This window comes from Felis catus, chromosome A2 (assembly GCF_018350175.1).
Source record: "Felis catus isolate Fca126 chromosome A2, F.catus_Fca126_mat1.0, whole genome shotgun sequence".
Classification (NCBI taxonomy): Eukaryota; Metazoa; Chordata; class Mammalia; order Carnivora; family Felidae; genus Felis; species Felis catus.
Window position 1 is genome coordinate 135424826 of NC_058369.1, and position 21832 is coordinate 135446657.

The window sequence follows — 21832 nt, forward strand, 5'->3', positions numbered from 1 at the left end:
AGACAACTGCCATTACCAAATAGGTTAATTGCTTTGGCTGACTTAGAAGAAAAACATTGAAACTATCTAAATAAACAAGTTATGCAAGAATTTTTTGCTATTCTTTTATTTTTGTTAAGCAATGAGAGTAAAAGTAATTTATTCAAATAAGAAGAAAACAAATGGAATCACATGCCACTAGTGAGGAATGGAGTATTTACATTTCCCCCTCTTCCCATTTGATACTGATTAAAACATATTTTTGGTTATTTACTTTTTAAGCATTATGACTGTGCACATATACCACCAGCTTTACATACAGTGAAGGAGTATGGGTAAAAAATTTATGGGAAAAATCACTACAGTAGTTGTAATGTTGCAGAATTTTGTCACATTTTTCTAGTTGTGAATGCCCTGTTCGTGAGCATGAAGAGACCTGGTTCTGGATTAAAGATCATCATTGATTGGGCACCTGTATTTTGCTGGTATACCTGAGTTGCATGTTTTTCTAAGTGGGTGAATATGTCACTTTGCTTGTTTAGGTAACCATGAAAACAATCTGATCCTTCTCATTGTGAAGCTAAATCCTTAACAACAGGTTTTCTCTAGTTTATCAAGTGAGGCTCCCTGTTATGCTGCCACCTCCAGATAATTATGACCATTGTTTTCAGCCTCAACTCGTTTCTTGGACTTTTCATTAGTCTCTTCTTCATGGGAAGATGCTCAACACAGAAGAAACACAGATCATGCCAGGAAGGATGGAAACAAGATTTGGATACTTTTTATATAAAAAGTCTGAACTTAAAAAAAAAAAAAAAGGTCTGAACTTTTAAGTAGAATGTGTATTATCTACAGTTTTATTACCTTCCAATTAGGGTCAATGAATGGACCCTAATAAACAAGATATTTGATTCTGGGATTGATTTCCTACACTAGGAAGCAGTTAAATGTTTAGACGTTGGAAAAGCAACAAGACAGATCCATAAGTGTTTGGCATTCTTCTTTTTTCTCCTTCTTAGTCATAAGCGCATCATTTTACACTATGCATATAGTGGTGAAATTTTGTTTGAACATAATTTATGAGATCAGGATTACAAAGACTCCTTTTCCTTTCAGTTCTTTGTTGGAATTTTCTGATTATTTATTTATTTTTTTTATCAATGGCATTGAAATTTCCCTCAGAGAAATTCCTCATGCTGAGATTGGTGGTAAATACTACTGGATTAGGGATTGTTATTCTTTTATGAACTTATTTTCTTCTGTGGCTGTCTGTTATGGGGCTGGTCATGGGACTTGCTTTTCATTCTTACTATAATGTAATTCTTTTTTTTAAGTTTTTATTTAAATTTCAGTTAGCATACAGTGTTATATACAGTGTTGTATTGACTTCAGGTGTACTCTGTACATCACCCAGTGCTCAGCACAAGTGCACTCCTTAATCCCCATCACCTATTTAACCCATCCCCCCCACCCGCCTCCCCTCTGGTAACCATCAGTTGGTTCTTTATACTTAAAGAGTCTGTTTCTTGGTTCCTCTCTCTTTCTCTCTCTCTCTCTCCCCACCTTCTCTCTCTCTCTTTCTCTCTTCCCTTTGCCCCTTTTGGATTTTATCCACTGTAATGTAATTCTTTTGAAGTTGAAAACAGCCCTGCGAAGAAGCTGGCAGAGCATTCCAGGTGATAAGAGTTTCTCTAACATAGAGTCAATTTTGCAGCATTGGGAATGGTGTATTTTTACCTGGCCTGAATTAAGATGATATTTCTCTGTCATAGTATAAATGTGGTTCAGTGTTAAAGAAATACTATTCTGGTAAGAAATAGAGTCATAATTTAAACACAAATTTTTCCCCAAAAGGGACTACGTTTTTGAGTTTATCTATTCTCAGCTGTATCTTTTACTTTTGTTTCCCTTTAAACTCATCATCTGAATCTGTTACCTGCTCCCTCTTCTCCATGTAAATTTTCTATACAAACTGAGAGGAACTGTTTCTTGGAGAAACAAATGAGGCTTCATATGAAAGGGGATTTCCTTTGGGTTTGAATGAACAAAAATTATATAGATTTCTAAATATTTCACATATATATCCTTATATATAAAGATTTTTTGTATATGTTATAATAAATGTATTGCTTATTTAACAAAAACTGAATATGAACTTCTTGAAATTTAATGCAAAAGAAATCTGGTTTAAATCTGACCACTAAAAAATAATTTATTTAGGTGTTTTTTTTAAGTTTATTTATTTATTTTGAGGGGGTGGGGGAGAGAGAGAGAGAGAGAGAGAGAGAGAGAGAGAGAGAGAGAGAGAGAGAAGGAAAGAGAAGCAGTGGGAGAGGGAGAGAGAGAATCCCAAGCCAGCTCCATGCTGTCAGTGCAGAGCCTGACACAGGCTCAATCTCACAACCGTGAGATCACGACCTGTGCCGAAATCAAGAATCAGATGCTTAACCAACTGAGCCACCCAGGAGCCCCTATTTAGGTGTGTTTTTAAAAAAAGATCCAGGTGATATTTTTTCTTCACATTGGTATTTCATACACCTGTTGAGAATTTTTTTTACAAGTGACACAGAGGTCCTGTTTGCCTTTTATGATATCCAGGGCATTCCTGTAATATTTAAATGCATATATTTATAGCTATTCTCTGCTTAATTAAATTCAATATATGAGAATCCATATCTTAAAGAAAAGATTGCTGAAGAGTCAGTCTGGTGGATTTTAAACATATATTATTCACAAAAATATGAATTACCCATAGTTTTACATACCACCTTTATACATAAGAAATAGCTGTGTACTGTATGCATTAAAATATTCTTAATTTACACTTTATTAGACTTACATGATTAAAATGCTTGTGGATTAAAAATCATTGCTCTTTATTCCTGAAAACTTATAAGAATTTCTGCTTTCTTTTTCTCTAACAGATATAAGCTTACCAAAGTCGGCAACAATATGCTATACAGCTGCCTTGCTCAAAGCAAGAGCTGTCTCTGACAAGTAAGTGAATAATAACTTGTGTGGTACTAAATGCCTGACCTGACTTAAGGAGATGTTTGCCTCTGAGGGCTTTCTCTGGAAGTTTCTCTTAGTCTATGAAACCCCCCGCTTATGAGCATGCATTTTCTAAAATCTGCTGATCTTTTCTTTCACTACTAGAAGGAGAGAGTACATAACCCCAGGTACTTCAAGGGTGTATGGGTCCCTAAAGAGGGATTTATGTGAAATTCCGTACCTCTGAGGTGACTTTTTTTTTTTTTTTTTTTTTTTTTTTTTTTTGCCAGACAGTAGATACCAAAAGGCCTGCTTGGGACTTACACACAAAATGCCTTCCTTTTACTCATTTTTTTGCGTGTTCCTCTTCCATCAGCAGTCCAAGATTGGGTAGTAGTCATAACAAACATGTAAGATGGCAGAGGGATGATCATCTCCCATTCTTTGACTCATCAGATCCAAACTAACTCCCCATCCAGGGTCCGTTTGCTTTGAGTTGCCATCTCGGTGGGACATTCGCCCGTTTTATTCAGGCAGGTGACTATGACATAGAGAATTTTCATAAATGTCCAAGATGACTGGCAGGTGAAAGAGAACAGTTGGCTTAACTGTTTGAGTTCATAATAAACGCTTCCATTTCCCCGATACAATCCCTCCGAAGAGCTGAAAAGCAGATAACAGAAAAAGAAAACAGCCTCTGCTATGTCAGACAGGTTTGCTGTTAAGTGTGTGTGCACTTCAAGACCGAAGTAATTTTCTTTCATTCTTTTTTATCCTGTAGATCGCCAGTACCTACTGCAACATCTTTTCTCCCTACACAGCGACTCCAGCTTGGGAGGGCAGGGCCAGGGTTGTCACAGCTTCCCCTGTGGTGTCTGCCTGCCAAGCACAGCTCTGGAGTTAGCCCTGGGTGTGAGGTGAGAAAGAGATTGCATGGTCTGGTTTTTTTCATTCACTCGGGCAGGTGTCTGGCCCGCAGTTCGGGCACGCACACCCCCCGCCGGAACGGCCCCAAGCAGGCTTGCCTGCGGAGGAGGCTGCATCGCAGCACTGATATTGGGTTGGGAGCCTCCTTTAAAATTCTCCCTAGTTCTGTTTTTAACCAAGTGCGCTCTTCTGTAACCTGGTTTTCTCTTTTTCCCACACTGTCTGCCCTCGTCAGTCCTACCCCCTCCCCTGACCTGAGCAGGTACCTCATAGAAGATTTAGATTAGCTATTTAGACAGAGAGACTTGACAGCCGAATTTCATTCCTGCCGAGATTAGACGCAAGCACGCTTTCTGCTTCTGCTGGGGTTTTTGTTGGCCTCGGTCTGAGGGGTCACTCAGAGGTTCCATATAGTGGAGGTTTGGAGAGCTCATGCCATTGGCTCGCTGTGGTTTTATGGGCCCTTGACGCGTAGATGCCTTTCCGGGTTGATGCCCAAGCAGTGGTCCCAACTGGATGGTGTTTGTCTTCCTGCTTTTCAGATTCTCTCCCGAGGCTGCATCTCGGCGGGGGCTGAGCACAGCAGAGATGAACGCAGTAGAGGCCATTCATAGAGCTGTGGAATTCAACCCTCACGTGCCAAAAGTGAGTCTGTGGAATCCCCACAGGAACTCGTTATGATAGCAGAGAAAGCATTCAGTGACCACAATGTCATGTCTCGAATACACCCAGTGTAAAAAAATGAATTGCAGCCAATGAATGCTGAGGCCCTATATAGTCTATGGTTATCAGCTTCATTTTTAAGCAAAAGCTACATTCAGGAGGCTTTGGGCCGATTTTTGGATTTCATATAATTAGGGTAAATTGATAGACTTAGCTTAGGCGGGTCAGGCCAGGAAGTCTGAAATTGGCAAAATATGGAGATCCCAAGAGTGTTGATGCATTTGATAGGAATTTCACACCAGTTATAGTCTTAACTTAGACCCAACTTGGGAAATGAACCTTGTTGTGAATATAAGTGGTGAAAAAAAAATACTGATAAATGTGATGTTCTAGGTCTCTACAAATAAATGATACTTAATCAGTAATGGCAAGAAGATAATAGGGAGAACCTCAAAGTATGAAAAAGTGTTTTGACTTGTGAATGCCATTTTAGTATGTATAAGTAGTAGGAGAGGTTTGTCTTAATTGTTAACCACATGACTGACCAATTTATAAATACCCAATATTTCCCATATATTTTTTTTCCTGAATTTGGTTTTAAGGGAGTCAGATCATGGTAGAAGATATTTCTATAATCTTTTATTTGGGAGATGGGTGTGTATTTATTATTTACCTATATTTGAGTACCTGCTATGTGATAGGCACATTGCTGAAGGCTATTTTCAGTTTCTCGATATTATAAAGTGCATTTTGACCTCTGGGAAACTTCATACAATTTACATCAGGTACTACAAGGCATACTTTTCTTGGCAAAATGTCTAATGAAGGCTTTCACTGGTGAAAAATGACAAAAGAAGGCTATTTTGTTTTCTTGAAGTACTGTGCAAAAGGTGGTACGTATATGTGTATGTGTGTATGTGATGATCTATGGAGTTACCTACTTTAATCTATTTTGTTCAGAGTGACAGTGATAAGGGACCTAATATCTTTTCTGAGCTTCTATTCAGGTCATGCTCATTTTCTCACAAAACAGGAAACTGAAGAATGGTGCACAGTAACACAGTTAGTGAAGGATATATTTATCTACTCTAGTTCCAGTGGATAATGACCATCATAATATTTGTAGACTTAGGCATTGTATATAGGGTGGCATAAAATATCTCTCTTTATTTGGTATCTTTTCAGCTATGTTAAAAGTGTTCATTCAAATTTGGTTAAAAGTTAAAGCTAATCATGAAAATATTGTCCTGAACTACAGTCAACTTAGGTCATCAATTAATATTTATTTAATGCTGTTCTCTTAACTACAGAGTTGTTCTGTGAGCATGTATAGGCTTTTTTAGAAGTAGTATTGAGCAATAGAGTCCTAGTTTCTGAGACTAAAACTTGGGTTTAGTTCTGGCTCTGTCATTTATGAGCCCTGGGGGGAGCTTGGGGCTTAGCATCTCTGAACTCAATGTTTTCCCTCATTTTTCAAATGAAGATAAAAATATAAGCGTTACCTGTCTTTTGTGACAAAGACCAAGTGGGATAATATATTCAGAGTTCTTTGAAAATACTTGAACACTGTATTTTCACAAAGTCTTAAAATTATTGACATTTGACTTGTTGGAGACCCCTGAAGTCTGGGAACTGGGTCTTTTTTTTTAATATTAAATTTATTGTCAAATTGGTTTCCATACAACACCCAGTGCTCATCCCAAAAGGTGCCCTCCTCAATGCCCATCACCCACTTTCCCCTCCCTCTCACCCCCCATCCACCCTCAGTTTATTCTCAATTTTTAAGAGTCTCTTATGGTTTGCCTCCCTCCCTCTTTAACTTTTTCTTTTCCCCTTCCCCTCCCCCATGTCTTCTGTCAAGTTTCTCAGGATCCACGTAAGAGTGAAAACACGGTATCTGTCTTTCTCTGTAGGACTTATTTCACTTAGCATAACACTCTCCAGTTCCATCCACGTTGCTACAAAAGGCCATATTTCATTCTTTCTCATTGCCACGTAGTATTCTGTTGTGTATATAAACCACAATTTCTTTATTCATCAGTGGATGGACATTTAGGCTCTTTCCATAATTTGGCTATTGTTGAAAGGGCTTCTATAAACATTGGGGTACAAGTGCCCCTATGCATCAGCACTCCATTTATCCCTTGGGTAAATTCCTAGCAGTGCTCTTGCAGGGTCATAGGGTAGATCTATTTTTAATTTTTTGAGGAACCTCCACACTGTTTTCCAGAGCGGCTGCACCAGTGTGCATTCCCACCAACAGTGCAAGAGGGTTCCCGTTTCTCCACATCCTCACCAGCATCTATAGTCTCCTGATGTGTTCATTTTAGCCACTCTGACCTGTGTGAGGTGATGTCTCAGTGTGGTTTTGATTTGTATTTCTCTGATGAGGAGCAACGTTGAGCATCTTTTCATGTGCCTGTTGGCCATCCGGATGGCTTCTTTACAGAAGTGTCTATTCATGTCTTCTGCCCATTTCTTCACTGGATTATTTGTTTTTTTTGCATGTGGAGTTTGGTGAGTTCTTTACAGATTTTGGATACTAGCCTTTTATCTGATATGTCATTTGCAAATATCTTTTCCCATTCCGTTGGTTGCCTTTTGGTTTTGTTGATTGTTTCCTTTGCAGTACAAAAGCTGTTTATCTACATGAGGTCCCAATAGTTCATTTTTGCTTTTAATTCCCTTGCCTTTGGGGATGTGTCAAGTAAGAACTTGCTGCGGCTGAGGTCTAAGAGGTGTTTTCCTGCTTTCTCCTCTAGGGTTTTGATGGTTTCCTGTCTCACATTCAGGTCCTTTATCCATTTTGAGTTTATTTTTGTGAATGGTGTAAGAAAGTGGTCTAGTTTCATCCTTCTGCATGTTGCTGTCCAGTTCTCCCAGCACCATTTGTTAAAGAGACTGTCTTTTTTTCCATTGGATATTCTTTCCTGCTTTGTCAAAGATTAGTTGGCTATACGTTTGTGGGTCCAATTCTGGAGTTTCTGTTTTCTTCCATTGGTCTATGTGTCTGTTTTTGTGCCAATACCATACTGTCTTGATGATTACAGCTTTGTAGTAGAGGCTAAAGTCTGGGATTGTGATGCCTCCCACTTTGGTCTTCTTCTTCAGTATTACTTTGTCTATTTGGGGTCTTTTGTGGTCCATACAAATTTTAGGATTGCTTTGGGAACTGGGTCTTACCGCTTCCGGCTGTACCAGCCAGACCTTTGTGATCCTAGCACACGAGATAGAAAACTGGTACAATAATGTTGGTTAGATATTTTAGTTGAAGCCGTAGTGTAATTCTGTGATGGTCTGAAATGGTTGATTGCACCTCTAGAAGAGTATTAAAAGCCCTAAGAAATAGTTTAAGTCTACCTTGGAAAAATTTAACTTAGTCAGCTAGCACTGTACCTGCAAAACAGAATTGTTTTAAGTGGGAACATTTGAAATATTTGAATTCACTTTACTTTTTAATTATTAACTGGAGAAAAGATAGGGTACGTAGGTAAACTGATTCTCTACCACTTTGCTTTGTTGGTGATTGTGCCAAGGGGAAACTTGTTTCCAGAGCCTCTTTGTCTGTTGACATTTTCATGAGGAAAAGGACCTGTGAGTCAATGTTCAGCATTAGTTCAGAATTAACCACAAACCTTTGATGCATGTGCACTATATACAGGCTGTTACAGACATCTTTTATTACGTGATACATTGTTTATTGGACTGTTTGCTAATACTTCAGGTAAACACACGCACACACACACGCACACACATACACACATCGATGACTTTTCAGGCAGAAAATAGCCTTAATTCTAATGAGACATCAATGAATGATATAAACTGTTAAAACTCTTAGACTCCTGGTATAAGAAGTGGCCTTAGAGATCATCTAGGACACCTTCCCATCCTCAGTTTGAATGTCTCCTCATAATGATATTATGATGATTATTTTTAATACTGGTTTGTATTGAATGTTTACTGTGTACCAAACACAGTGCTAAGTGAACATCTTACTTATTTTTCATAACAACACCATGAGGTGCATCATGTTATTATCCCTGCTATACAGATGAGGGTGCTGCAGGTTTGGAGAGGTTAGGTTGCCTGCTCAGTCACATAGTTAGTAAATGACAGAGCCTGGACTGATTCTGGGTTCTCTAACCCTCACACATCACCCTCCACTGCCCCCCCACCATCCTACCAAGTTGCAGACTAGCCTAGACTTGAAGCCTTCAAATGATGGCGGGCATATCACTTCCCAAGGTACTTGTGGACAATTCATATTTCGTGAAGATATTATTATATCTTAAATACTTCCATGGTTTCGTTTGCTCTATGACAGGAAGTCTTCAGTGGCCTACCACAGAAATTTTCAGCAACTGCATGCTGTTTTACTCAATTATAGTCTGTTGGAAGGAGAAAAAATACTAAATGTAATAGCTGAGAACTGCTTCCCATGAATGTCCAATTTAGGTCTATTTGGTATTCTAATAAGCAGAGGCGCATACTTGATATTTCAGTATCCAATGAAAAATGTCAGTTATTTACTTCAGGAGGGTTACTCTTCAGAATAGTCTTCACCTGAAAACATGCGGAGCAGGGAGGGTATCTCCTAAACACACCCCAGGACCAGGAAGTAAATAAAAACAGTAAAAAGCTATGTCTCTATTTTAAAGGGGGGGCCTCTTAAGTGGTCAAGTATTTTTGAAGCTTTGGATTGCAGCAAAGTATAAGGAGGAAGCAGCCCATCCAAACTAAATTGTGTTACTCCCCTCCCTAGGAATTGCAGCTGTGTCCCCAGCCCTACAGAGGAAGATAGAAACTCCTTGAATGGTTCTTCAGGACCCTTCATAATCTGACCCTGCTTGTTTTTCATTTCTTCCAGCTCCTTCTAACAGTCTGTTCATTGTTCCAGAAACATTCTCTTCTCCTTCCCCCTTTGCTTCCTCTGAGGAAATCCTACTCATCCTTCACCCCCACCATTAAAAGTCACCACCAGGAAGCCTGTTACCTCCCTCATGCCAGAATCAGTCTGTCCCCTCTGTGGTCTCTCACGACAGTGCATTGACTATGAAATTAATGTTTACCCCCTTTTGAGGATGACCAGTGGCATTAGGATCTTAATGATGCTGCTCATTTTTTAAGAACTGGGTACACGGTTCGAAAAGATGAAGAAATCCCTACACCATTAGAGGGTGTTTCCCATTTAATGGGAATTATTTAATTAAATTTACTTAATTTAATTCAAAATAAGAGCTTTGAATTGACAGGGAATATTCTTCATTTTTTAAAGAAAATTTCACTCATGATGCTGGACAAATGAGAGGCCATGCACATCTTGCTTCTGTACCTTCATCTATATATTGTTATAGTTTATTGGATTTTTAGTTTTAGCTTTTTCTTCCGCTTTCCCTGCAGATATGTTGCCCCACCCACCCTGCTCTATTTTGTTTCCTTTACTGCACAGAAGCTTTTTATTTTGATGTCGTCCCACTTGTTTATTTTGACTTTGTTGCCTATGCTTTTGGTGTCATATCCAAGGAATCATTAACCATGTCAAGATTTACCCAGGAGGGTGATGCTTTTCTGCCGGTGATTCATCACTCTACACAAACCTGCGTTTTTACTAATGCTACGTACCCTTAATACGCTACAACTACATTGCAAGTATTTCCCTGCAAAGAGACACCTTTTTGGTTTAGAGGATGTTTTGTTAACTCCAGGGTGCTAAAGATAAATTTTCATTTTCTGACAACTTTCCAAAACAAGAGTAATGTACTGGTTTGTTCCAAGCAGTATTAGATTTTTTTTCACCTCTGTAGTGGTGTTATAAAAATAAATTTCTTATTACTTTAGAAAAAAATGTAAGGAAGTTATTCATAGTGCTATCATCTTGTCATATCTAAGACTATTTCCTTCTAGCTTTATTTCCCCGTGCATTTTTTTTTTAATTTTTTTTTCAACGTTTATTTATTTTTGGGACAGAGAGAGACAGAGCATGAACGGGGGAGGGGCAGAGAGAGAGGGAGACACAGAATCCGAAGCAGGCTCCAGGCTCTGGGCCATCAGCCCAGAGCCGGACGCGGGGCTCGAACTCACGGACCGCGAGATCGTGACCTGGCTGAAGTCGGATGCTTAACCGACTGCGCCACCCAGACGCCCCTCCCCGTGCATTTTTAATACTTAGGAATCATAATCACATAGCATATACATAAAACATAAAAACATTAACATGGGGCTCTAAACTTGTACTTTATGGTTGGGAATTGTGGGTTATATTTATTCTTTTTGGAGGAGGAGCATAGATTTTCATAGTTCTTTGACCTTAAAAAGGCTATCTTCTAACTTACCATTAACGTCCAAATCTGTTAGCCATGTGCCATCAAACACTTTAAAATTTTCCTAGTAACTGTTTTCTGAATGATTTACTTCCTTACTTTTTGTCAAAAAACACATATCATGAAATCTACCTTCTTAACAAATGTTTAAGTATACAGTATAGTATTGTTAACTGCATGCACATTGTTGTAACACGGATCTTTAGGACGACTGAAACCCCGTGCCCACTGGACCAGCACCTCTCCATTCCTCCCTCCTCCCAGCCCCGGGTAACCACCATTGTATTTTCTGCTTCTGAGTTTGACTACTTTAGATACCTCATCCAAGTGGAATCATGCAGTGTTTGTCCCGTGACTTGTCTCACCTAGCATAATGTCCTCTAGGCTCTTCTATGTCACAGCACAGGACAGGATTCCCATCTTCTTTAAGGCTGAATAGTATTCCATTGTGTGTGTGTATTACATTTTCTTTATCCATCCATCTGTTGATGGAAATTTAGGTTGCTTCCACTTTTTTGCTATTGTGAATAATGATGCAATGAACACCGGACTGCAAATATCTCTTCAAGACCCTGTTTTCAGTTCTTTTAGATGAATACCCAGAGTAGGATCACTGGATCATATGGTAGTTCTATTTTTAATCTTTTGAGGAAGCTCCACACTGTTTTCCATAGTGGCTGTACCAATTTGCATTCCTACTAACAGTGCACAAGGGTTCTAATTTCTTCCCTTTCTCACTAACACTTGTTACAGTCTTTTTTTTTTTTACAATGACCTCATACATCCTAACTTGTATGAGGTGATAGCTCATTGTGGTTTTGATTTATACTTCCCTGATAATTTGTGATTTTGAGCATCTTTTTGTGTACCTGTTGGCCATCTGTATGTCTTCTTTGGAGAAATGGCTATTTAAGTCTCTTACCCATTTTTTAATCAAGTTATTTTGTTTGGTTTGGTTTTTTGCTATCCAATTGTAGGAGTTTCCTGTGTATTGGGGATATTAACCCCTTATCAGATGTACAGTTGCAAATATTTGCTTCCATTTCATATGTTGCTTTTTCACTCTGTTGATTGTTTCCTTTGCTGCACAAAGGCTCTTTACTTTGATATAGTCCCACTCGTCTATTTTTACTTATGTCGCCTGTGCTTTTGGTGTCATATCCAAAAAATCATTACCAAGGCCAATGTTATGAAGTTTCTCCCTATGTTTATCACTAGGGGTTTTATAGTTTCAGGTCTTACATTTAAATCTTAAATGTATTTCAAGTTGATTTTTGTGTATGGTATAAGATAAAGGTCCAATTTCATTCTCATGCATGTGGAATCCAGTTTTCCCAGCATTATTTGTTGAAGAGAATGATTTAATTCTTGTGTTCTCTATTGCAGACATCAGGTGATCAAGTCCAATAGCAAATCTTTTGGGCATAAAAATATTTGGGTCTTTATGTTATTTCCTTAGGATAGATATACAAAATGAGAAATACTACATAACTTATTGAAACACATCAGGGCTCTTAATATTTATTGCCAAATTGCTTACCTAAAAAGATTGTGGTAGTTTACAGCCCCCGTCCCCAATCAGCAGGTAACCCCTTCTTTACCATTTTGTCACACCCTTACCAGCAGTGAGCAGTTTGCTTAAGACAGAGAAAAGAAAACAAAGAAAACAAACATTTATGATTTTATTAGGTACAAATAGAGTTCTGTACTTTTAATTTGCATTTCTTTGCCACTACTAGTAAGATGGAACATTGTTAGCCATCTACTTTTATTCTTTTCTGAATTGTCAGGCCCATTATGCAGACTTCCTGTTGTTACCAGGAGAACATATTAGTGTAATGATAGAGCGAAGAGTAGCAACATAAAGGTAGGCAGACCTATGAAGTGTCATTGAAAGGGTCCAAAAGTATTTGAAACAAGGACTCTCACTACTTCCTGTCCATGGTCCGAAGGGAACCGTGGGAAGAGGGAGTTGATTAGCTCCCTGCCTGTTTCCTTTTCGATAAAATAGGGATAAAAATAAAAGCTTCATAGGTCTGATGAAAAGTAAATGGAATTACATTGTGTAACCCATCCAGTACATGTGTTGGACTTTCATCATCTTTGCCCTGGTACTTTTAGCTCTATTTCTGCATTGGCTGGCTGGGCTACCATAGATGCTGCCTAGAAAAATGCAGTAACAAGTACTTCTTGAAACATCTAGTGTGAAGGACAACTAGAGAGTATAACAGTGGCACTGCAATGCCCCTGACCTTGAGTACCCACGAGGTCCCTTTAGGCCTAGAGATTTGAGAGGAGGCTCTAGCATGTTCTGGCTACAGCTAATGCCTTCTGGAATTCCCTGTTTGCAACCGTTGGTAAGTCCTTTGCTTGTGGCTGATTAAGAGTTGCCCATTTCCAACCTCTGTCTCCTTTTTTTCTGGAATAGCCATCCCTGCTCTTTGCCACCAAAGCAACAATGACACATAACTAATAATGATTTTTTAAAGCAATAAACTTTTCCTCCTAATACAATCTTACATGAAGCCTTAATGAACAAAGCAAGTAAAAGTAGAACTGTTGTGATTGAAACTGGGATGAGAAAGCAGGTAGCCCAGCAACCCCAAGGCACCTTTGCATATACAGTTTAGAAAATAACAGAAGCCCGTGGCCGATCACTACCACCACAGGAAAACCCCAAGCTTGTGAGGTCTCACACCTAGAACTGGAGGCTCCACACGCATTCAGAGGAGCAGCGGGGGGCTGAGGAAGTCCCAGCTGCTTGAGATGCCTGGGTGCTATGCGTGGAGCTGTTGGGGGAGAAAAATGCAGAAAAATCACCAGCACCAATGAAGGGAAAGCTTTTATCTTCATCTTGCCTACGTGTATGCTATGGGCTCTTCCTACTGGTCCCACCTTGGGGGCAGCTGGGTGTGCAAGGGGGCAGTCCCTGAGCATGCTGGGGGAAGAGGGCTTGCCATGCTCCTGAAGATCATTTTACTAGCAGGACAGCCCCGGCTTGACAAAATATTGATGTGAGGGTCCAGCCTACTAGATATGTAGTTTTTAAATTATAAGTCTCAGAGTGTGGGAAGTCATGAGAAAGCAGAGAGGAAAGAATGAAAATGTTATAACAGAAATGCATTCCTGGTAAAAATTTACATTAAGAAAACTCATGTAATGTTAATCTAGAAATTCTTATTTCATGGGGATTTTAAGAGGCTTGTGGGGAAAACATCCTGGTAATTGTATATGTTAATGGAGTATCCACAGGACCTTGTTAGAGTGATGGAAATTCTATTTCATGCAAACACTAATGCAGTCCTCCCTTTATGTCTTGGTAAAGCTGATTGACAGAGTATAAAATTGCTTTTTAATCCAATTTAGGAAACAAAACGTGTAGTGGGTTTTAACATTTAAAAATGCTTGAAGCGTGGAAGCAGAAACTCAAAATACTCTGGCAGATTGTCTGTGATATTGTATATCAATGGTACATTTCAGAAATATTATTTCAATACAAGTTTCTTTGAATTGAGTCATATTTTGTTCCAAAGCTTTTTTGGATTAGAGAAAGGAGAATGTATTGTGGAAATATGACCTAGAGGAAAGTGAGCAGAAACCAGTTTTTAGCTACGTTTCTCAGGAATAGACAGTTTTTAAAAGGTCTCTTTCTCTAACAAAAAGCACTGTTGCTGCTCCCACCAAGGCCACTGCCATCAAGGTTACCTCTTCCTTGGTCACCAGATCCTTTGGTCTCTTGTCAAACCTTATCCTACATCATGTCTCCTCAGCGTTCTGCCCCACTGACCACTTTTTCTACCACAAGCTGTCTTGGTTAGCTCCATACTGCCTTCTCTCTGGCTTTCTCTGCATTTCTGGGCCCTCTCCTCCTACATCACTTCCTCCCCTGCCCGTCCCTCAGGTTGGTTGTCTGGGAGCATCATTCACTACCCATCCTTTTCTTTCTCGAAGCTCTCTTGGGAGAGCTAGGCACTCCTGCTGCTCCATCACCCGCCTCTCCCTGCACACCCAAATCCCTGTCTCCAGCTTCTCTTCCAGGCTCGAGACCTGCACACCCCACTGCCTTTAGGCTGTCACTCCAGGAACTCCAACTGTCCTTTTGTGTCTTTATTTCAGATAACTATCTCACATTATTCTGGTGTCCTAAACTAGAAATTTCACAGTCACCCTGAATGCCTTTTCTTGCCTTCAGATTCAGCCTGGCACCAAGTCCTGGGGAAGTCTGCCTCAGTTTTGTCACCCCCTCACCCAAACCATGACAGAAGCTTTCAAGACTTTGCTAATTTCAATCTCATTCCTGTCCAGTGGTTCTACACATGACTTGCCCATTTCTTTCAAAGCCACAAATTGTACCAACTCATTTCTCAATTGCCCACTGCAGCAGTTTTCAAACTGTCTTCCTAGGAGCCATAAGAATCCCTCGGACCTCCCTTGGGTCCTTCCCCCAGGGCCCCCCACAGCTTTGTTTTACATCAATTTCACATACTCTCTGTCATGTTTCTCTTTTTCTTTTGACCAAATTTTTTCTGGTTCTCAAAGTTTGAAAACCATGGAGTAAACTCTGAGTGAAGGTCACACTCTGGAGCATATCATGGAAGACCTGTTTACAATCTACTTTTCCCGCTTCCCTTGGAGAGTAGCATAAAACCTGAGTTCCAGTGACCATTTGTGCAGCCCTGCTTGAGCTACTTAACTTCCCAGTGCCTTCATTTTCCCATGTATAAACCAGGAATCATATGATTTGCGTCGCAGAGCTTTTGTAAGGCGTACCTGAGTTAACACTTGATTCTTGTTAGTGCTTCGTCAGTGTGGGCAGTGACTGCCATGTCAGTACTTAAGCTCCTCATGATTACAAGCATATTATGCCCCTTCATGCTTTGGTGCCTCTGCCCAGCCTTGCAGGGACTTCTGCCCCCCTCCCCAACCCCCGCCGTTGTTGGAGGTAAACTAATTTGTTTAGTAAGACTGACTCATACTTTCCTTCTTCTGTGAAGCCTTCTCAGACACAACGCCTCTCATTTGCTACCAGTACTAAGTCAAGTTGACCCTTAAACAAGGCAGGGGTGAAGGGTGACAACTCCCCATGCAGTTGAAAATCCACATATAACTTTTGACTCTCTAAAAACTTAACTACTAAGAACCTACTACTATTGACTAGAAGCCTTACTAATAACATATCTTGTATGTTGTATGTACTGTATACTATATTCTTAGAATAAAGTAAGCTAGAGAAAAGAAAATCATAAGGAAAACATATTTACAGTACTATAATGCATTTATTGAAAGAAATCCACATGTAAGTTGACCCACACAGTTCATACCCATATTGTGCAAGGGTCAGCTGTACGTACCTCTTATTAAGGCGGTCATCGTGTTGAATTTTCTTGTTTCTTTGTCTTTCCATACACACAGACACACACACACACTCCTACAAAGATTAGGGATCATCCATCTAGGGACCTGACCAATTCATGCCCATGCCCTTTAGGTGCCTTTGAGGTGTGCTGTAGGTGCTCCTATAGGTGTGTCATTAGAGTACCCTGTGGGAACTCCCATATCTTTCCTTGTGATGCGCTGTGGACATTCCTGTATCTTTTGAATGTAGCAGAGTAACTGATGAATAGGTAAGTGAGCCAGCAAGAAGCAGCTACCTTGTGAAGAGGGCCCCTGAGTGGTGATTTGGCAATTCAGCTTGGCATTGTGCTTGTTTCCAGATTGGTTAGTTAGGGACCCCAGTAACCAGTTCTTTTCAGCTGACCTGCCACTACTGTAAAATTGCTGAAGTATTTAACCTAAAAACAGACTCCGTAGTTTATGGGACACACACACACACACACACACACACACACACACACACACACAGAAACATAAGTTACCTCCACAGTAATATGAACGTTTCATTTTTTTGTTGGCAAAAGTAGCTACTATTTAGTGAACACTTAGGTGCCAGGTACTGTGTCAATACTTTACATATATTATCCTACATAATCTTCAAAAGTTAAAACTGGAAAGATGTGTATTTTCATTATTCTAACAGATGAGCAGGCTGAGGTTGAAAGAAATAAGGTAACTTGTCCACGGTCTCAGAATGGAACAATAGAGCCGTGATTCAAACGGTGGGTCAAAGTGTCAGCGGGCAGGGGTCATGGTGCTGTGCGTCTCATTCCCCATCACAGCATGACCCAAGAGAGCCATGGGTACTTGTGGTATTTTTGTCCTGTTCCAATGTGGGTCTTACTGAGTCCAGGGAGTAGGCAACATTGAAACTCAAAATATATAGCATGTCTTCCAAATAGCACTAGTTTTATTCTCTGAACTCTTTACTGGTATTTTTAAAGCATCTTTTCTGGGCTTTTAGCCTCTCTCAGGTTTAGTTGTACCAAAGCACTGTAATCATACAGAAATTACTGTCCCTGGTTATCTTTTTGTTTGTTTGTTTGTTTGTTTGTTTGTTTGTTTGGCTTGTTTTTTATGTTTTCATTGCAAGTCTAGAAAAGAGGTTTGTATTACATATGTACATACACACATATGTACATATATATAGAGAGAGAAATAAAAATGACTTATTACAGAAAACTTAGAAGGCACCAAAAAAGCACAAAATGAAATTAATCTCCCATAAAATCAAATATTTAACCACCATTAACATTCAGTCTGTAACTTTCCAAAGTTTTAATACCCACATATACATTTTTAATTACCAAAATCATAATCTGTATGAAACACTTATTTTTTTCATTTGGCAATATATCATGAGCATTTTCTCATGCTAGTATTTTTCCACGAACTGATTTTTGGGAGCAGCCGGGTAACCATCATCTAAATGTGCTAAAATTTACCTAAATGTATTGAATTTACCTAAGTTTAGCTAAATGTGCTAAAATTAATCTATACTTTCTCATTTTGTTTGTTTCTGTTTTTTTTCTAATGATTTTCATATGACTTCTGTTGTTGGTATTTAAAATCCAAAAAAACCAAAAAACAAAACAAAATGGGGTGGGGTATGAATTAATTCCTTGACATTAATATCTATGGTGAAGTGTAACCTTGGGATCATTTTCACTCAAATTGTTATAGAATTTTAGAACCTTAACACAAGAGAACTGAGCAGTCACCTGGTGTGGCCTCTGATGGGCCAGATCTCCTGACAGGTGAGCTGTCTCTGCTTACATCCCTCCATAAAAAGGCACTAATCAGCTCCTCTTTATATGTTCTGACTTTGTATGTTCCTATGGACATAAGGAATCATACTCTGACAAATAGGTTTTGAAAGTTGCTTCCGAAAACTCTAGAAGCCTGAACTTCAAGATCAATATGATTTGAGAATCTGGGAAGGAAGTTAGAGGCAGGGTGGCGGCAAGATAGCACGGAATGCTGGCTTAGCTAATAGGAGCCAAATAATTATTACAGACAGGCAGAGAGTGTTCTCTGATTTGCGAGCTACAGCTATTCTAATTGATTTCTGCATATTTGTGGATAGGGATCTGCCCTCTTCCATTTATTTTTCTCTCGACAAGTAAGATGTGAAATGTTGTTCCATGCCTTTCTAATTTAAACGTTGCACATGTTGAGAACCGATCTTGCCAGCCATTTTTAAGCCTGGCCAAAAACATAACACATTGTTGTTATTAGCCTTCATCATCTGGTCAGAGCCAACATTTTGTTTGGAACTATACTGGAGTATAAATCTCCTTTATAGGCATAACCTACTTCTGCCATAAAGTAGATTCAATGAGAAGATAACTAAGTGTCCTTGGTGAGTTGCTCTGGTTAGCCTCATGAGGCTGATTAGAGCAAGGATGCCCACTTTGAGAGACTTGTTAGGAAGTGAGATTCATGCTCTTGAGGATCTAATGATTCAGCTGAGGGGAAAAGCACATAGATAACGAATTTAAGGCAATGTGTGAAAAGTACACATACACAAAGATCAGATGCAGCTTAGAGGAAAAACAGAGCATTACCTCATGACCCGATTTTGGGCTATGGACGATGATGTCCTTGAAGCCGTATGTACCACATTCAGCCTGCAAGCTGAGTAAACCATCTGTCTCACATACATGTGTACTATTTTCCAAGTATATTTAGATGCCCTGGTGGCCAACAATGCTTTTAAATGAATTCTTGCTTTATTACATTTATTGTAGCTTTTTGCCATATTGTGTATTTTCAATCGATAGATACTCTACTTATAATTCCTATCATGGGTGTCTATAAAGTTTTTTTATGTTAAAAGTTGTTTTAGTTACTTGAAGATTGGAAACTCTCATTGTCTACAACAGTGCTGTGCAGTAGAACCTTCTATGTTAACAGAAATATCTCTGCATTGTCCAATATGGTAGTCTTTAACTATATGCTGCCCTTGAGGACTTGGAATTATGGCTAGTGGGACTGAGGAAATGAATTTTTAATTTTATTTGATTTTAATCAATTTAAATAGTCACATGTGGGAGATGCTACCATATTGGGTAATGCAGATCTATTATGTCCTTTTATAGGTAATTTTCTACTCCTCTACACACACACAGGTTTTCTTTACCCCGCCCTGACCAAATGTTATGCCCAGAATTCATGATCCCCAAAGACCACCAGGGAGCTGAGTCCAATGCAAAAGCAAAGAGCCTGTATTCGAGCTAGCTCGAGCTCAATCCCCTACCTGCACCGACGCAGCGGTGAGATACCTGACTTTGTTTCAATGTCTACCCACAAATGTGGGTGGCTACCAGGCCTACTTCTTCTCAGGGGCCCCTATTCCTGACAGTTCCATAGGTCAAGAGAAGAGTTCTCTTGTAGATGCTTAATGCAATCACTTTAAAAGGCTTTCCTAATCATAGAAATAAAAAGAATGGTAGTTTACACTTTTCTTTCAGCCACCATCTGATTCTCAGGGACTTGAAGAAGCTTCTGTATAACTGGGCCACATGCACTAATGGTTTTCATATTTAGTTTGTTTCAGAGTTCATGCAACATGTTCTTTCTTTAAAAATTGACTGGTAGGCAGCGTGGCTATAAATAATTATTAGAAACTCAGAAATAAAATCTTATCCTAGGGCTCATCTTAGGCAAGAAAATTTCCCTTTCCTTTGTTCTTTTTTTTTTTTTAATGTTTATTTTTGAGAGAGAGAGAGAGAGCGAGCAGGGGAGGGGCAGATTGAGAGGAGACACAGAATCTGAAGCAGGCTCCAGGCTCAGAGCTGTCAGCACACAGCCCAATGCGGGTCTTGAACCCACAAACCGTGAGATCATGACCTGAGCTGAAGTCGGACGCTTAACCAACTGAGCCACCCAGGCGCCCCACCCTTTCCTTTGTTCCGATGATTATGAAGAATAACCAAATTATTTTTCTTCTCTTTCTCTGAAACAATTAATTAATACAATTAATTAATAGCACTTTACCCGTTCTATATCTTTCTCATGACTCATTGCCTTGGATTCTTTTAAGAACATCATGAGCAGTGACAACATACAGTGTAATAGCTTCGTTTGAGGTAACAAGATCATGAGAGGATAGCCAAGTATCTCTGAACATAAAATTCACCCTGATATTTATATTATGGTTGCTATTCATTATAAATGTAGTACTGGTTGGATTACTAGGTAACTCAAAATTGTAATTTTCCCCAAAGGACTTTTGTTCTGCACTGTTTGAAAACAAGATGGAGGAAGACAGTGACTTGTAGAATTTAAAAAGCCATATGACCAAAAAGTTCTTTTGGAACTCATACTTGAGAAGTTCCCATTAAAGCAATAAACACCTTTCATGGACCAGTCTGGGAAGAGGTCTTCCTATGGGGGTCTTTCTGTCGAAGGAGGGCCTTTTATGCACGCCCCACCAAGTGAGATGGCTGTACCACTCTTCTCTGCTACACTCTGGGCAGGCAGTCTCACTTTTTTGCCCTTCCTGATGTGAGGCCTGAGCTTAGACATCTCTTCATGGAACAGACCCAGAGTGAGGAAAGTTTCACTTGCTGAACCAGGAGGGCAGAATGTGTCCTCCTGGCTCCTGCCAGGCAGTGCATCCCAATACTGGGTGCACCAACAGGAGAGGAAGCTTAGAGGCAACTACACTCAGAGTGCCCAAAGCACATAGATCCCCAGTGAGATGATAACAGAGCACTGATAGGTGTATCATAACCTCCATCTTGTATACCGGAATTCTTCCATTCTTCACCATCTTTCGTAAATTCCACTGACAGATAAATCCATAGGCAGTTGTTTCTGACATTAAAGTTGTTGAACATCTCTTCTCCTAGCACTTTTTACTGTGTTTGTCCCATTTTCATTAAACACAACCCTCCATCATCTGCTGATGTCCATTCTAAAGGAGATGCATGGATTGTTGTGATGGTGGTGGTGTGTGTGTATGTGTGTGTGAGGAGTGAAGCCCAGGGAAGAGCCAGCCAGCAAAAAGAAGTTAACATTTGCAAGTATAAAACACCACCCTAAATTTGCTTCCCTTTCTATTCTGTTGTAAACACCAAAGAATTCATTCTGGCCCTGTGCTCCCATCTCCTTTGTGGAAGAGAGGAATGAGGAGGCATAAGCTGAGGGCCCTTCAGACTTTGGGAAAGATCTAAAAGAACAGTATAATTTGGGGTCTGTGCCGTTCCCCTCCCTGGGGTCTTCCTGGGCTCAGGCTGCCACACCTCCTCCCTCTGCATGTGAACAACGATGCGTGGCTCTTTTCACAGGACTAGGTCCTTCTCCTTGGTAAGTCTGTACAGAAAAGTTAATGGGCAGTGCTAGTCAGTCTCTCTAGTACAGTCAGTTCAGTCATATGACTTAACCTTCATGTGTCCATTTTAGGTATTTTCATTCTGGTTACAAAATTATATCAACTTATTGTGTCTTCTAAATTTTCCTTTTTGCCGTTTGAGTCTCCATATATTTCGTTGATTAGAGTATCTTACCCTCAAAGCCTCTGATCTTCACTGTAGGAAACTAGTACAAGG

General features: G+C 39.7%; 1 protein-coding gene across 7 annotated transcripts in view; it reads left to right on the forward strand.

Moving 5' to 3' along the window:
- The window catches only part of ST7 (suppression of tumorigenicity 7), a 250915-nt gene that overhangs the window by 208558 nt on the left and 20525 nt on the right, over positions 1 to 21832 (forward strand). For all 7 annotated transcript variants that reach the window (XM_006929305.5, XM_006929307.5, XM_006929306.5 and 4 more), the window contains 2 exon segments: positions 2904 to 2976; positions 4440 to 4542. In XM_006929305.5, the coding sequence (XP_006929367.1) occupies positions 2904 to 2976; positions 4440 to 4542 (176 nt within the window).